General features: G+C 38.0%; 1 protein-coding gene across 1 annotated transcript in view; it reads right to left on the reverse strand.

The window, feature by feature from the left end:
• The window catches only part of PTPRN2 (protein tyrosine phosphatase receptor type N2), a 652,986-nt gene that overhangs the window by 224,847 nt on the left and 412,595 nt on the right, over positions 1-15,544 (reverse strand). The window contains exon 12 of the mRNA XM_069859311.1: positions 15,140-15,204. Within this exon, the coding sequence (XP_069715412.1) occupies positions 15,140-15,204 (65 nt within the window). The remainder of the gene's footprint in view (positions 1-15,139; positions 15,205-15,544) is intronic.

Here is a 15,544-nt window from a genome sequence, read left to right on the forward strand (position 1 = left end):
GAATATTACCTGTTCCTGAAATATTCAATATCCGCCCGTTAGTGTTTCCAAAGTTCACCATGACAATAGACAGAAGAAAATTTCATTGTCTAATGGTTACAAAACAGGAATAACATGGCATTAACCACTGTGGATATTACTGACCAACAAAGTAACTGACAACAACTGGATCTGCTCCAAGCTTTAACCATTGAATCCAAAAGACCAAAGTCCTCAAATGACAATTCAAAATGTCACACATTAATAATTAATTTTTTTTTATATTATGGCATCCTCATAAGTTCTTATTTATCTGACAGACTATTAGCATTTTTGACTACTTGGTATCAGGAAAGAAAAGAAGTTGAGCTTGTTTAGAAAAGAGATAAAATTATTTTGCATGACAAGACAAATATGTTTTAAAATGTAATGAAATCCTGTCAGTTTGTTTAAAAAATTTTATTGGCGGATTCTAGCTTCAGCGGGTAAAAAACTCTCTTCTCTGGTTCTAGAAAAGAATGATTTTCCTTTTAGCATTCGAATTTGCATGCCAATATACTTTGCATCTAATTTACATACCATACTGTATCACAGCCACTTTGTGTCTTATTGTAAAATCCAAGATCAGCTCCTAGCATTTCATAGCTAGGATTATTGAAATATTTTGTTAAGTCAAGTCTGAAGATAAGCTTTCATCCTGATGCTCCTAGAATTGCATACTAATGGAGAGGAAAGGTAAGCGTGTGGTTCAGGCACTGGATTAGACTTTGGATCCAGTTCCAAATTTTATACAGGTTTGTTTTCAAATTTGGACATTTCATTTAATATCTTTATAACTCTGATCTTTATTTCTAAAGTAAGACAAATGATAATTTTTATTCACTTTCTTTTCTAATCTTGTCTTTTGAATGATTATCTGTAATCACTCAAAGGCATAGTTTTCCTATCATGCTCTGTGTCGGCAGGTACCCAGTGAGATCCAAATACCGTCTAGAAAGCATTACTGTAATGCCTCTGTTAATCAAAAATACTCAGATTTTTTTTTAATTAAATGATTTGTACGAAGAAACATCAATTTTCTCCTGAATGATTTTTTTCATAGATGCACACAAATTTTAGGGAAACTTTGAATAGGGATTTTATTTTCATATCAAAGGCATGATTTTTTTGTTAACATTAAGGTGACAGAAAGCTTTACCTCCACCTACAGTTTAGCATCATAGCACTCCTATGGGAAACCAAAGTTGAAGCCTTCACCTGCTTGACTCATAACAAGGATCTTAGTGTGAACCAGGAGCTATGTTGAACACCTACCTGTCCTAGGTTCTCATGAACTATCTGGAATATTAAAATATCTACATAAAATTAAACAATTCCAGGAGGCTGCTACCTAGTGTAACTCATGAGATTTAGCCTACATAGAAGACCAGTGCAGAAAATCAGTTTCACTCCTTCAGCATCTCGATTTACACCTCCATTCTTTTCTGGGTCTTCTATTATGGAAAAACTAGGAAAAGATTTGATATCATCCAAATGGGATGCAATATGCAGAACCATATCCTGCCGAGCACTGATAGGTGTATACATGGTGCTTTTGTGGGGAAAATCAGAGCGCCCATCCTGAAGTTGCTTGTGATACTTCATCAGTGTGAAGGAGAAGCTCCCTTCAAGAAGGTGACTGGAAATGGGGCCCAGGACCACAGCTGAGGGCCATGAAGCACCTGAAGCCTCTTCCTTACCTGTGACAAGAACTCAATGACATTACTCAACATAAAGTAACTTCTAGTGGGAGGTGTCCCTGCCCATGGCAAGAGAGTTGGAATTAGATGATCTTTAAGGTCCCTTCCAAATCAGGACATTCTATGATTGTATGAAACAGCTAAAATAGGTTGCAGAAATTAGTGGTGTGAGTACTCATGGTGTATTGGATATATTGCTTTTGCTTATCTGTAGATGCTACTTTCTTAATGCTTCTCTAATGAACAGATCATCATCATATCCTCTCTACTTAAAAAAAACTCATATCAATATTTCAGTATCATAGAATCATATAATGTCCTGAGTTGGAAGGAACGCACAAGGATCATCGAGTCCAATACCTGTCCCCACACAGGAAACCCCCAAAATTCACACCATGAAGCTACTACATGAAGCTATAGTAGAAACTACTATAAAAAATTAGATCTTTTTTTCCCTAAATATTCATCTATTGCAGCCCAAATTACCTGCTATATATGAAGAATCCTCAATTCTTTCCGTAATAAAATAATTATTATTTACACTAAAATTAATAGCAAAATGTATAAGAAGGTGAAGTGAATAAAGAACTTGGATCAAGCAGTGCTTCTAGCTTGCAGATTGCTGCTGTTCTGATGCAGAATATGATGAACCTCACAGAGTCAATTTAGCATCTCGGGAAAAGGCAAAGGGTAAAAAACACTGCCCTTGTCTAAGCAACACTCTGGTCAAATGGGTGACAGTTAAGAGGGGTCATTAATATTCTTGGGGTATGTATAGCTACATGTGCTAGTGAGACAAGTGACAAACTCCTTCTCTTAGGAATAAATAATGCCATTTCCCAGAAAATGCTTAACTACCTTACATTATCTTGCACCTGTGTACCAGACACCTGTATGCTCCTGAACACCCATCTGCTGTATATGCTACATGCATTTCTTTTTTTTAAGCTTGGCAAAGGAGTTGATTAGAAAGATAAAGTCTCTGAAAAACATTTTGGACAAAGATGCCAGCACAGATTGTACAGTAAAAGATATCAGGTCTGCCAAAACATGCACACCACACTCTGCAGGCTGCTTATACTTGCCTTTCAGTGATTTATTACACAAATTACAGGAATTCTGAAATAATGCAAGCAATATCTCCATATTTCTATGTAGTACAGATTTGATAATGAATGGATGCAACCTCCACAACGTGCTGCATTTGTATTCTGCCTATTCTGTTTTCTTGGCCAGCAAGAATATCCTTTCTTTCAGAGCAGTCCCTGCTTATCTTTCTTTTCTACTCTCTCCTGCTACAGGCAATATAACTGAAGGCTGCTGATACGACTTCTGCCCAGTTCCAAATCTAAAAAAGAAACTTTTTATTTGACCATTTCTCCAGGAATTAAATAAACTTACTGTTGGTATTTTGAATTTTAAAAGGACTGAGTCACCCATTGCTAATGTCTACATAGTGATAAGTCACTAGATGAAACCGTCTGCTGTCTGGTAGAACTCACAACTCTGCTAGGGTCTCAGGAAACACAACACCCTTCTATGAAAGGATATGCTTGTATATGTATGCAGTTATTTGTAATATTAGGATCTTAATTATATATTTAATATTAAAAAATTCACAAACCCCCCAAGAAGTACAAGAAAGGACAACAGATCATGTACAACTACTGAGTTTAATAATAATAATAATAATAATACTACTAATAATGATGTATGTCAAAGCAAATGCTGCCTTAAGGATGGACCCAATTTTTATAATAGTGCAGTCAAAATAAGTATCATGCAATATTTTTAAGTGGGCATTTTAACAGAGTATATTAATTGAACATATTAACTAACATAGCAAAAATACTATTCTCCCTTTTGTATAAACTATGATAAATTTGATTTACATGGTGCAGTTTTTATGTTTTATGTTCTCCAGTTGGTAACTGCGTGACTTTCCCATTCAGTGCACAGCACACAAAACAGAAGTTACCTCTTCAGATTGTGCATATGCACACGCAGATACATAGATACACACACAAAACCCTAAAGCTACATACTGCACTTATCTTCTTCCCATTTTTAGATCATACATATTTTATTAAGCTTCATGCAGAGTATCTTCTGATTTATGGTAATTGTCAACAAAAGCAAAAAATGCCGACAATTTTAACCCTGCAGTACTGAGGGCTTAACTGGGATAAAATTAAAATGTTTAGGGGGGAAAAAAACCCACAACACCCTAAGCCACTGGGACCTCGACACTTGAGATGTTGTCAATTTTTTATTTTATTTTATTTCATTTCATTGTTTGTTGTCTGTAGAAGCAGATGCCAGCAGCAACATCTGATATACTGGACACCTCCGTGTTATCCCAGCATGCTCATGGCCTGGAGGACTTAGAGTGAGACTAATTTCCATATCAAACCCAATTTAGATGAAACATCTTGGTTTAAAAAAAAGGAAAAAAAAAGCCAGTGCATCAATAGCCCCTTGATTAGATTTTCATCTCCTGAGCAGACAAATATGAATATTTATTACCATGAATGCAGATTTCCCTCTTTCCATTGCTCTGATCTTGAATATTACCCACTGCTAATTTTTATGAAAATTTGGGCAACATAATGTTTTCACATAAACTGACAGTTCTTGAGATAATCCCGTTATTGTTTGGTGGGAAATGACAGTTTCCGCTTATTCATGTGTTAACAAGGGATTAAATATTGTTTTTCATCACCATAATCTAAGATGGACTGGAAATTAAAATTCAAACATTGTGCATTAGCAGAGCTTTGAGGACCAGAATTTGTTTGCATGCACTTAGTAAAGATCTGTAAATTAACAGTTTAACAATGAAGTGAAATCTGTATCATAAAACCAGCACTGATGTTTGCAGAATGAAGTCATTACTCTACCTGCTAAAGGTAAAGAGCCAGACAGATAAATAGTTTGCAAAATGACATCCCTTTGCAAGAGCAAAGTGCACAATGAACTGTTGTCAGCTGCAATAGTCCTTGGGCATTAATGGACTAGGTCATTTTTCCGAGGCACAGAATTATGTCCCTTTTCCTTGTCACAGGTTCTGATACTCAAACACTTCATATGCCCAGATCACATTGAAAAATCACTCTGTGACAGATCTATCTGTAGCTCTAAAAGCAGTCATACTGACCCAGGAGCTGTTTCCATGCATGCCAAAGTGCCGTGCTCATGCCCTGTCAAGGTCTTGGTGTGCAATACATGAACACATATAATTCTTCACTGAAATGGGTATTTGGCTCGAGCTGCAGTATATAGCTCAGTTATAGGACCGGTTATCTCCTCAATGTTTGTGGGGTATCAGAGGTACCTACACATACCAAAGTGAAAATAGAGACCTATTGGTGACATTCTGCAGTTCACGAGCCATTATATTGCTGTTTCTGCTGAAGCTTTGAGTTACGAATTCAGTTAAGCAGGTTTGCAATTCTATTTAAAAGAACCCCAATGCTTCACTTTTATACCAGTCAAGGCGCAAACAAAACTAAAACTATGCTTAGTAGAAGGAACTGAAACATCTCCATAGGTCCTAGAACTGTCTTATCAGAATAAGTCTTGCTGATCCATGGAAAAACAAAAGAAATCTGAGCTTCAATAAAAATTGTTGAATCTTCATGCTTAAATTTAGAACCTTGTTAAGAACATTCTGACTAAAATATTGTTTTATATGTATAGCATATAGAACCTTGCATTCTGAGTGATGCTGAAGCGATGGACATGCGGCAGCAGCTCTACAGCAAACTTGTAAGGGAGGAAACTTAGTGATGTACAGGTGAAAAACTGATCTGGGCAGGAGGAATGGGATTGTGCTACCAAACTCTTGGTCTTCCCAAAAAGCAGATCAGATCTGAAAGTTTACAGCCTAATACTAGAAAACCTACAATAAATGGCACAGCAATTCTTGTGACTAGACAGAAAAAAATGTCACTACCTGCAGCTGAAACTTTAATACTAAGGAAAGCACGTGCCTTAACACCTGTGCTCCAAAGCAGACCACATTGAAGCCACCTGCTATGAATAGTCCCTGGCCTGGATCTTGCTTAGACTTTGAAACAAAACAGCCTAGAAAAGTACTAGTTGGCACAGGACACAATGTAGGGACTATGCCAACAATTTAACAGCACAGCCAAATGTGGGACCATGACAGGCTCTGTGCCCTGTTCTTGTTTATTTCACTAATGTTGACATAGCTGTAAGGCCACTGATGCCAGGGATTCATATAGAAAGGTCGTATGTCTCACGGCTTGAATCTTAGCCCAAGACACTTACTCTCCTGTGCATACAGGAAAAGAGCAGGAGTCCCGGAGAATGGCTTTCCACATCATTCTGGAGGGGATAATTTGCTGCCCAGGGATTGATAGAGAGAGGGCTGCCACCTCTTCCTCACTTCAAACAGTTAAATCTATGTTTGAGATTGCTTGAAACCCACATGTTCTTTGCCAGGATCAAGCTTTTTCCTCTGGAGGTGGAAGGATCTCCCTTCTCATAATTTCTGAATAACATTATCGCCCAAAGTTCAGACAGTTAAACAAAATTTAATCTTAACCTGCAGCTTCCTCAGCCAACTCATTACACTACTGAAGATTTTGTGTCCCTTTGAGTCGTAAAGAACTGGTTGCTAGTAGAGGGAGAACGCAGAATTTAACAAATCAGGAAGGTATCTAGTACAATTATGTTCTCTTATTTGAAGATCCGATATATTTTTATGAATATATCAAATGCAGGCTGCCAAATCATAGGGTAGATAATAACATTGATTTTTAAGCAGAATTACCCTGCAGTTTGCTATATGTAGCCAGTGCTAGTATCTAAATCTCTTTTCTCTATAGATCTATAATGGTTTGTAAGAGAAACTCTGCTTTAAAAACAATGGCATGACACGGCCTAAAACCAAGACAAATCATTAAAACAAATGTATGCTACTTTTTAAAAAGAACAGTGTTAAAAAAGACAAAAAGGAACAACACTAGTAGGATGCATAAGTTCCTGAAGCTACAAGGCAAAGAATATCTTGTTTCATTTTACATGATACTGAATAAAAATTGAATTGCTGTAGTTGTCATGGCAACTGCCACATCACTTGGCACTTCTGCTCCTTTAAATCACACAGTGCTACTGTAAAGGAATTCATGAACCAACATGACACTTGAATACTCATGCTTTTTATACTTTTACAGAAGGAAAACATAAATCAATATACACTGATAGTTGCCTCTGAAAATCAGGTTTGTTGTATTTTTCTTAACATTATAATCTCCCCATTTCCTTGTCATGCTCTTTAAAAATTTGTAAAGAAGGTGCAGGGCATTGTCACAATCAGAGCACAAGAAAAGAAATTACTACTGACACCTGATTTCCAAACTGAAGCTGTGACCTGTCATTCAGATGTCAAAATACCTCTGCTATGCAATATTCAAATCAAATACGGGGGATAAACATTGGAACTTTGCCCCTCCACAACCAGAGACAGTGTGATATGTGACAGAAGACAGCCTCAGTAGCATCCAGGCATCTCGCTGACTCTAATCTTATGAGTAGCTTAAAAGGAGAGTCTAACTATATACTTAAAGCTAAGCATATTATAAATATTTGTTAGGGCCATGATTTATAATTGCTTTAGTATGTCCTGTATGTAACATGCAGTTACAGAAAGCATATGACAAAATAATGTGGTAAAATAATATACATATTCATGCCGCATATTTTTTTGTTTTGTTTTGCTGTTTATTAACACTCTGGATGTAATTTATTTGAAAAGCAGCCCTCTAGTGGGCCATGTACCATAATGAATAGTTAATAAATAGCATTAAAATTATCTCTAAATATTAGCTAAAATGCATTTTGCAAAAACATACAAGATGTTAAACAAATGAGCCATAGAGCTCCATCATTCTCTTTGGAGAAATTTAATGTTCTGTTTAGCTTTATTCCTTAAAGTTCTTGAAGCATTACTTCCAAACACTACTGTATGACTAACTTATAATAGCATCACTTTACTACGCTCACAGGACTGTAACAGTGAGGTATTATTCACTGTCAGTAAAACTCCATAAAAATAGAATATTCCAAGTAGTATTCTATTTAAAATATAATCTATGAATTTACAAGGGTTACACAGGTTTAGAATCTATAATTTGTGTGTGGAGCATAAAGTAAACTTTGCCCATTGTGCCTTCCCCAAGAATATTTCTAGAATTGTACTCCTTAAATATTGTCATTTAATGATTATTTTTCTTATTTGTATACACAACCTTAAAGTACATGCCATAAAGCAAAGAGCTCTTCTGTGGCCTGATACATGCCTTGCACATAACAATATGTGTTGCTCCAAGACACTGTCCTCCTGGAAATATCTGTTCAACTGCTGATCAGCACAGCCGCAGTGATCAACGAAAGCAAACAGCAAAAGCTGCCTACAGAATCTCCAATCCCAGATCTCATATAACAGGAAAAAAAATTAATTTGTTGATCTCTGAGCCATGGTTTTTGTAGGAAACAATGTTGAAAGGCTTGTAGAAGAAGCCCTCCCTGATGTCCCCTGGTCTACGAATGCTTATGCTGTAATGCAGAGAGTTTTTCCCTCGTATGCACCTATGCTTGGCTTCAGCCTGATTAGCTCTAGTAAGAGGAGGGTGGGTTTTAACTGAAGGTGAAAATCTTACATGTTACTCTGTGTAAAGCTTATCTATGCATGCATAGCTACTGTTGCTACACCATGGTCAGATTCAAAGCTACCTTAGCTAAGTGATCTCGTGTAAAGCATCCCTTCCTGTCTCAATCTACCTTTGGGTAGATCCCAGATCAGGAGCATTCGCTGGTTGCCAAGATGTCACTGTAAGAAAGGCATCTGGAGTAGATCCCAGGCTCATCTGGTCTTTACAAGCCAAAAGCCAACCCTTAGCCTTCTCCCTAGGAGTCGAAGAAGGTCAGAAAAAAGCCAACACCTTGTTCTTCTTATTAGCAGTTGCTAATGACTGTAAAGCTCTGCACTCACTCTAGTTTTTCATGGATTTCCAATACCATCCTCGGTAAAATATGGATACATAGACATTAATGACAAAATTTGGCAACATTATGGAAGATAATAAGCTAGAAATCACACTGCTGCCTTGAAGAGGCTTGCACATCCCTGGAAAGTCTGTCCTACCATGTCCTCTAGTTTCAATAGAATTTTTAAATGTATATTTCTTTATTGTAGTATCATTACTTTATGCAACATGAACATAATTCTACACCTATCAAAATATCTATGAACATGAATATACTGAACATGTCAAAATATTACTTCTCTATTTTAGAACATCTAGAGGTGAGGCAAAGTGTTCATTTCACATCTATTTTGGTTTATTTCCCTTTGGTTTAGAAAACTCCTCTAATACTTATGTCTGCCATATGAGAACCATGATTCAGATCCTATAAACAAATTTAGAATGCCAGTGATGGGTGTATTTTGGGCAGCCCTACTGGGAAATTGAAAGAGTCAATATAAAATAATGTATTCTGGGGTGGATGCCGTCTTAGCAGTTCAAGACAGAAACAGTGCCATTCCCTTGGTTTGTTTCAGGCCTTGATTCAGATGATTTATTATTCAAATCACAGACTCTCAGTCTCCAAAACCTGATTTGAATCATTGCACTTTCTTGAGGCACTTGAAAGCCTGAGCTGAAAAATGTTGCACTTTTATAATAATTCAAAACTGCTTATATGAAGAGAAAGAAGTGGTTAAGTTCATAAAGGATGTGGAAGGAATTCCAGGTTACTCAGTGATCTCTGTATGGGGCTGTGGGTCATGATGCTTTCTGGTCTCCCTTAGGCTGGAGAGCAAGTACAGTTGGACTAATATTTGTGTGTTCCTGACCTTGCTAAATCCTGAACTCAGCAGGAGTCAGGTGGAGCTGTGCTGCTTCTAAGGAGGCTTTCTCTCCATGAGACCAAATGCTGTCCCCAGGATCTTGCGGGGGTGCTCAGCTATGCAGAGCAACAAGTTCAACTCTTATTTCTGAAAAACACAGTGGTCCACATCAAGATGGCAGAGTGGAAAATGGAATTATGGATCCTGATTAAATGCTGTTTAGCTCTTCATGCTTTTTATCAGTACTATACCTCTTTTGGAAGCATGTAAACACATAGATAACACAACACTTACATTCATACCCTCACACATACTCAACTCTATGAGGTTCTTCAACTTCTGCACATGACCTTAGGACTTCAGAGATTTATTTTATGTGTGAGAGATCAAAAGAAAATATCTCAATGTCAACAGCAGCTTCATGGTTTCTGAATAACAGAAAGCTCATGCTGATTTTTTTGTGGCACAAGCATCATGCAGGACAATGACTCAAACAAATCTTGGAGGGCTACTGTGTAGGAGTTTTAAAGTTGCTATAGGTGCTAGAAAACCCAAATTAGAAAATAAACATCTTTTAGGAAATATTGTTCCAGACATAGTCAGCACTGCAGCAATGCACACATCCTCAGGATTTCAATATTGGCACTGTTTTTTTCTGTACAGCAGTTATTCCTGATTTTCTGGTATACAGCCTTACAAACAAGATAGATACTGAATAATTAGCACTTTAGAAGTGATACACAGCACATCAAACTCCAGTCCAACTCTCTGGGTCCTTGGACCATTGAATATGTTAGATGTTGAGGTGGATGTGCTGTGGGAGTACCAGTAAGGGTCTGTTGCTCCTCAATGATCTGAATGAAGGTCTACTACCCACGGTCCAGACAATGCTTTGCACTGTATCATCAAAACCTTTGCATGAAATTATAGAACTTTTAAGTCAACATCCCAACACACAAAAAGCCTCTGATGTTACAGCTGAGGAACTCACATTTAATTCTGTTAAAGCAGAGACTATCCTATGTTGACACAACACAGCTAACCTCAGCTGTAACCAAAAAACTCACTGAAGCAATGGAACTCTTGTACGTGACATAAAGATGATGAACTGTATTGTAGCTGTGGTAAACTCCAGCCCTGTGTTGTTAATGACTGCATAGCATGTGTTTATAAAGTAATATAAAAACAATTCATCAGCCCTCCCCAGACTTGACTGAATGACTGAATTTTATAAACTGTCATGGCTTTTGAAATGCTTTTCTTGAGACAGAAAGAGAAAGTAAGACATTGAGGAGCTCTGAGAAGAGTTTCCCTTCTGCATAGAGTTTCCTTTCATTGCTTCCAAGGCCTGAGTAGATATTGGTGTCCATACATTTCTTATTGACGCACAAATACTGTTATCATAGGTCAACACCTAAAACAGATTCCACTGTCCAGAGCAACACATGAATTATCTCTGAGCTTAGAACAGTTCCTGCATTTGTTTATACAGCTGTTCCATTTGCTACTAGTATCTCAGCTATATTTCTTTTGATGTATTTCAGATATGAAACTTGCCACGCAAAATTAATCCTTCTTATTTCATAGTCTTGCAAGTGGACATTATATATCCATTACCTTTGTCATGAATGTGACCTACTGTCCAAATAAAAGCTAACGTCCCATTCTGAAACTAGAGAGTTTTTTCTCGGTACTTTTGATTTCAGCATCTTGACTTTGATTTACAGTTACCATTACATATAATTCTATTTCTACGATGTGAAGAAAAAGAAAATCCTTATTCAACATAAGGCTCCTTCACTATGTTAAAATATATACTATTATTTTAACACTGTTAAACACCAGGGTGAATCAAAAACAAACTGCAAAACTGAATTAACATAGTAAGATTTGACCTGAAACAGCCTGAATCTGATAAGCTGTCAACAAAAAACCAGACTGGTTACAGCACTCCATTATTTTTCATGTAGGTGAGACTGAAGAAATGTATTCATTATGTACACAATCATATCTGATAAGACTTAGAAAGGGGAATATACACAACTGGGAGTATTCACATCCAACAAAATGTATAAGCAGCTGAAAAAATTTCTTCCACCACCTTAACGCTCCAAACCACTTTTCTTTTGCTGCTGATCACCATATCTCATATGTAACCTGGAATATATTTAGGCTAAAATGTCCGCTTCCCTTTAGTTAATTCATTTTTTTCCTTTTTTCCTTATAAAAATGCATATTTGGCAGAGTGTAAAGCACAGCCTTTTGTCAAAGTCTTTATTAATTCAAGCAATATTACTAGTTTTTTTGATAGGTATAATACTCGAAATATATGAGAGGCGAGTTCTGCAGTAACTTTTACTAAACCAAGCACAAGAAGCAGACTGGGGAGATCTCTAGCCTAAGAACATGTCAATATTTTCCAGTTCTATTAGCTGGTCTTCAAAAAGGCTAAAAATCACAGAATTGCTAGGTTGGAAAAGACCTTTGAGTTCATTGAGTTCAACTGAACCTGTCCACTACTAAACCATATCCCTAAGCACTTCATCTACACATCTTTTAAATACCTCCGGGGGTGGTAACTCAACATGTCCTTGGGCAGCCTCTGCCAGTGCCCAATAACCCTTTCGGTGAATAAATTTTTCCTAATGTTCAAACTGAACCTCCCTGGTGCAGCTTGAGGCCATTCCCTCTTGTCCTGTTGCCAAAAACTTGGGAGAAGAAATCAACACCCACCTCACTACAACCTCCTTTCAGGGAATTGTTGACAGTGATAAGGTCTCCCCTCAGCCTCCTTTTCTTCAGGCTAAACGACCCCAGTTCCCTCAGCCACTCCTAATGAACCTTGTGCTCCCTTCATCAGCTTCATTGCTCTTCTCTGGACGTGGTCCAGCACCTCGATGTCCTTCTTGTATTGAGGGTCCCAAAACTGAGCACAAGATTTGAGGTGTGGCCTCACCAATGCCGAGTACAAGGGCATAATCTCTTCCCTGGTCCTGCTGGCTGTCTTGTTTCTGATAAAGGCCAAGACGCTATTGGCCTTCTTGGCCACCTGGGCACACTGCTGGCTCATATTCAGCTATCTGTCAACAACCTCTCACAAGTCTTTGTTTAGAATCATAGAGTCATAGAATCACCAGGTTGGAAAAGACCACCGGAACATCGAGTCCAACCATTCCTATCAAACACTAAATCATGCCCCTCAGCACTTCATCTACCTGTCTTTTAAATACCTCCAGGGATGATGACTCAACCACCTCCCTGGGCAGCCTGTTCCAGTGCCCAATGACCCTTTCTGTGAAAAATTTTTTCCTAATGTTCAGCCTAAACCTCTTCTGGCGGAGCTTGAGGCCATTCCCTCTCATCCTGTCCCTTGCCACTTGGGAGAAGAGGCCAGCTCTCTCCTCCCCACAACTTCCTTTTAGGTAGTTGTAGAGAGAACTGAGGTCTCCCCTCAGCCTCCTCTTCTCCAGGCTAAACAACCCCAGCTCTCTCAGCCGTTCCTCATAGGGCCTGTTCTTGTAGTCCTCCTGAGATGCCTGGCCCTACTTCCAAAGCTCATATACTTTCCTCTTTTTTTCTGAGACCCATCCAATGCTCTCTGCTCAGCCAAGCTGATTTTCTTCCCTGTTGGCTCATTCTTTCGGCACACAGGGATGGTGTGCTATTGTGCCACCAGGATATCCTTCTAAAAGGGCATCCAACCCTCTTGGGTTCCTTTGCCCTTTAGGATTGCCTCCCAAGGAACTTCACCAACCAGCTTTCTGAACAGTCCAAAGTCTGCCGTCCATTAGTCCAAGGTGGCAGCCCTGCTGACACCCTCCTTACATCTCCTAGAACTGAGAATTCTGTTATCTCATGATTGCTGTGCCCCAGGCATCCTCCAGCTGTCACATCTCTCATAAGGCCTACTCTGTTCACAAACAACAGGTTCAACGGGGCACCTTCCCTAGTTGGTTCACTCACCAGCTGTGTCAAGAGGTTGTCTTCCATACACTCCAGGAACCTCCTAGACTTTTTCCTTTCTGCTGCATTATACTTCCAGCAGACAAGGCTATATGTCTATTTATAGGTTAAGGCTACATCTCCATATATTTGTAACTACCATGGTTACAGCAACCCTATTACTACAATGTGGATTAATGATGTTTTTAACAGGTGACAGCTTCTTGCATTTCAAATATCCAAAAATGCTTGCTTTCTCTATTTATGACATATAAGATAACACCTCATTTAAGTATCTGAAGTGAAGTGGGCTTTCATTTTCCAGCTGACTTAGAAGCCAATTGGAATCCTTTCAATGACTGGAATCAGATAAACTACATGGAGGTATTTCATTAACATGAGGAGTCCTGTTGTGTAAAATTTTACTGAATGTGGCTTCCATAGTCTGTGCCACAGTCCTGGTTCTCTTGTTGTTTAGAAAAGAAACAGGGCTGGTGGACAGCACAAATGTAAGCTTCACTCTGGCTTGAAGTCAGGGCACAGCCTGAGGTGCAAAGCTATGCTCCAGGATACATTTCCCAGCTCCTGTTGTTATGCACCCTTGAGAACCTCAAATACTTAAATCAGCTCCTGTTAAGGAATGACGCTTGCTTTCATTTTCTGATGATTTAATCTATGCTTGTGTCTAAGTTCTAATTCCTACAGCTTTGACCCTGAGCATATCAGCAGGTCTCTTTGTTGGTAACTCTTCAGGACCAAATCTTTTAATAGTGTGATTAAATTTACACAAAGAACTTCAGTAATCCTGGCAAGTGAGGCATTAGCTGATAAAAATTAGAAACATAAAAAATGAAAATCAGTAAAAAAAAAGGAAAAAAGTTAATATCTTCCGTAGATTATCAGTTAGTAATTCATTATTCTTAATATTGAGTATAATGTAATCACAGGAAAAAGGCATTTGTCTACCCTTGTGAGCATTCACCACTAGTAAAATTACTTAAATTATAAGGAGAAAAAAATCACTGTGTACACAAAATTAGCACAAGAATTAGCAATCAACTGTGGTTCATACAAGGCTTTTATCAGACAACATCATGCTTATTAATAAATTATGAACTGCTTAGTGGAGTCTTTGCTTAGTGATATCACCATAACAGACACATCTTATTTATGTTTCAGGTTACATCCAAAATAAGCAAGTCATTCACTGTCAGATTCTCTTTAACATCTGAAGACTCTTTACCCCAAATTTGAACTTTCATTGATCTAGATGAGATAGCACTCCATCAAAACCAAAGGGAATAATACCACGACTTCAGTTGCTGTGCTCATCTTTAGGGATTTTGTTCTTGTGATACAACAAGCAAAAAAACTGCATTTCTTAAAGCTGGCTGCACTTTTCTCATAAGGGTGGTATTTTTTTTTCTCTGTGGGATACAATGCTATTTGTGCAGCAGATTGTATTTTGACAGACGTGACTGTATCATAAAAAGGCCCTTAGCACTGTCAGACTGGTAGCTCACAATTGTTCATGAGCTCCAAAATTTCTTAAAAAAAGAATTAAAATGTTTCTGAGAGAGCAAAAGACCCTCAAACCACTTACCTCCCCCACACCAGTCTGCAGAATTCTCAGTCCAGTTGTTTTTTCAAGCTTCTCTTTGTTTATGGCTGTAAACAAAATTAAGATTGAAAGAGTTACACGAAAGTTGGAACAGAAAGCATGATTTTGCAGCATTACAATATAACCAGCCTTCAATAAATCAATAAATTCATGATAGCTTCTACCTATGCCATCTATGGAATTACTTTGCCTGATAGTAATGCTGCTAATCGGTTCTTTGAATACATAGGTATGCTATTAATTGCCCGCTATTTTGTGAAAAAGAAAGCCAAACTAATTCTAATTCCCTCGTATACATAGTATCACACACATTTAACACATATACACAATATGTTTGGACAGTTCTCTTCAGTGGAAACTTCCCACTGTCTGCCTTGCAGTGAGGAG

This window comes from Phaenicophaeus curvirostris, chromosome 6, assembly GCF_032191515.1.
Source record: "Phaenicophaeus curvirostris isolate KB17595 chromosome 6, BPBGC_Pcur_1.0, whole genome shotgun sequence".
Taxonomy (NCBI): domain Eukaryota; kingdom Metazoa; phylum Chordata; class Aves; order Cuculiformes; family Cuculidae; genus Phaenicophaeus; species Phaenicophaeus curvirostris.